The 2,584-nt window shown below is 55.3% G+C and overlaps 1 protein-coding gene across 1 annotated transcript in view; it reads right to left on the bottom strand.

The window, feature by feature from the left end:
• LOC131208041 (uncharacterized) overlaps positions 1–2,584 on the bottom strand; it is a 6,137-nt gene extending 3,553 nt beyond the window's left edge. Inside the window, exons 1-3 of the mRNA XM_058200684.1 lie at positions 662–2,584; positions 427–579; positions 153–280 (exon numbers count right to left, since the gene is read on the bottom strand). Of these exons, the coding sequence (XP_058056667.1) occupies positions 153–280; positions 427–579; positions 662–2,584 (2,204 nt within the window). The remainder of the gene's footprint in view (positions 1–152; positions 281–426; positions 580–661) is intronic.

Below are 2,584 nucleotides of genomic sequence, written 5' to 3'. Positions count from 1 at the left end.
ATGGGAATAAAAAAGGCGAAACAACACCGTTGTCGAGATTGTGTACATTGTGATCGGCTTGGAACAGAGAGCGTGATCGTGAGGGCAGTGAAAGCAATTTGAGCGAAAGCTTCTAGAATACGTCTCCCACCGGCTCCGGAGCCGCCACTTACCCGCATGTGCAGATTTCGCAGATGCACTGCTCCTGAGTGGTCCGTTCGTCCACTCGCTTCTTGGACTTGCTGAGCTGTTGCCGTTTGTCTTCGCTTAAATCTTTCACTTCTTTGATAGTCACGCGGTCCTAAACGCGAAATGTGCGAATGCAAATGTAAGGAAATAAATAAATTCCAACCGTTGGCCGAACGGTTGGGTTTCGGTATCGGAGATTATCAGTTATGGGTGTCAAAGTGCATTTGTGTGCGACGTGTTGATTGGGCAACCACTTACCACCACGTCCATCGATCGAAGGTTTTTCGATTGTTCCGACTCGTTGAGCTCGGACCGACCGGAGTTTTCTTCGAGGAACGTAATCTTCTCCAGCACATCGATGTGTTTTTTGTGGTCCACCGTTTTCCACTGCTTGGTCTTTGCATCATACACCTGTCAGCGACCGGAAAAGGGAACCCCCCCACTCGTTATCACCGTGGTTAAAGCACATATTACGTTCCGTCGTGAAGCCTACCTTCGTGAGCTGAATGGTGGTGGTGATGTTGGCCAGCTCGGGCCGCTCCACTTCCAGCTCCTTTACGATCTCCGCCGGAATTTCGGTGGTAACGTCCTTCTCGAGGATCGTCTTCTGATCGACCAGCTCCCAGCGCTTCAGCTTGGGATTGTACAGTTTCGCTTCGAAGGACGTCTTCGTCACGTTGGTCACGTCGTCCTGCAGCTCGCCCGCCACACCGTCCTTGGGGACGATTTTTTCGTCGATCAAGTTCAAGCGGCGCCCACCTTCGTCGTAGATCTTGCGCTTCAAGATGGCGGCATTCGATTCGCGCTGCTCGCGGAACTCGGACGTCTTGCGCCGGGAGCTGCTCTGCTCGTCCATCTGGGCGTAGTGTGAGGCGGACTCGCGGGTCGTAGTCGACTCGGAGCGCTGCTCGGTGTGGCTGCTGCTGCTGCTGTCCGCTTGGTTCGATTCCGTCACCAGCTGGGTGCTTTGGATCGTACTGGCGAGCGCATCGTGCACCGACGACAGACTTGCGATCGTGTGTGCGGACTCGGTTTTCGCCAGCATGCTGGCGTGCTGGGCGTTAGTGTCCTGCGCTTTCGTGTAGTTTTCCAGCGATGTTGAGTCGATGAGCGTACTTTTTGACGTGGACGTCGTGCCCTTCGAGCTGGAAACGTTAGCGGTCGCGGTCGTGTCGGTGGCCAAGTGATCCACAGATCCACCGGAAGTGTGGAAGGACGATGTGCTGTGTCCTTGGGCCGCTTGGTACGACGAGGACGTGCTGGTGATTTTATTGCCAGCCGTATCATACACGGTCTTGGTTGTCGGGGCCTGACTTTGAGCCATGGAGTAACTCTGGCTATCGACTTGCTGGCGGGTGCGGCCATCGGCGCCCACGGTCTGGAATGATTGCTGATCGTACGTGGAATGATCTTGCATTGGGACGATCGTAGAGGGCGCTGCTCCGAACACGGCACCATTCTGTCGATCAACGTTGATCACTGAGTGGGCCTGAGATGCATTGGCACCAGCAAGCGAATGGAATGTTTCGGACGATGTCAGCTGACTATGGCTGAGGCCTTCCGATTTCGATGTCTTGCTAGACGATGAGTGCGCCGTCGTTGTACTGCTGCTCGTGTGCTCACTTTTGCTCGATTGCGATTCAGACGAGAGCTTTTCACTTCGCACTGCACTTTGCGATGAGCGCTGGATCTGTTCCTTCTGCATTATGGCACTGGTGCTGCTGCTGCTGCTGCTCTTCTGCTGCTGCTTAGTGCTACTGCTGCTACTGACAGTGTTGAGGGCAGCGCCATGATCGAAAGCCACTTTCGTAATCTCGATCTTACTCGGCCCAATGGCTGATATCACTTGCTCACTAGCGGCACTAGTAGTGGTCCCGTGATCACCCACGATCGAGTGCTTCTTGGACCCGGTGCCCGTCACTAGCACCGTGTCCTGTGTCACGTTCCCTGCACCGTGCGACGACGATGACGACCCCACCGAGCCAATCAGCTCGGTCGTACCGATCGTGTCGCTGGCGATGTGATGAATCTCTTCAATGATGTTATCGATCTGTTTCGATTTGCTCGCCGCACTGCGCACACTGCTCACGGAGCTGAACTTTTGCTCGGCTACTTTCGAGCTCGATTCGTCCCCGGTCACTCGGACGGATTTCCCGGTACTGTGCATCTCACTACTGGCCCCAGCCACGGACGAACGGGTAGTGGTGAACTGTTCCGACTTGCTGCTGCTGCTGGACGAGTGGGCCGCCACCGAGGAACTGCTGTGCCCAGTGACGGTGGCCATCGACTCGAGGGGGACCGCGATCGTCCCGTGGTCCACCATCACCATCGACGTTGTCGTGTGGTGCGATCGCTCCGAATCGAGCAAACTCTGGGTCTTTAGCTTATCCTGCTTATCACGTTTGTTCAACCCCAT

This window comes from Anopheles bellator, chromosome 2 (genome assembly GCF_943735745.2).
Source record: "Anopheles bellator chromosome 2, idAnoBellAS_SP24_06.2, whole genome shotgun sequence".
NCBI classification, from domain to species: Eukaryota; Metazoa; Arthropoda; class Insecta; order Diptera; family Culicidae; genus Anopheles; species Anopheles bellator.
The sequence above is the reverse complement of the archived record's forward strand: the minus strand, read 5'-3'. Positions and strand labels throughout refer to the sequence as shown.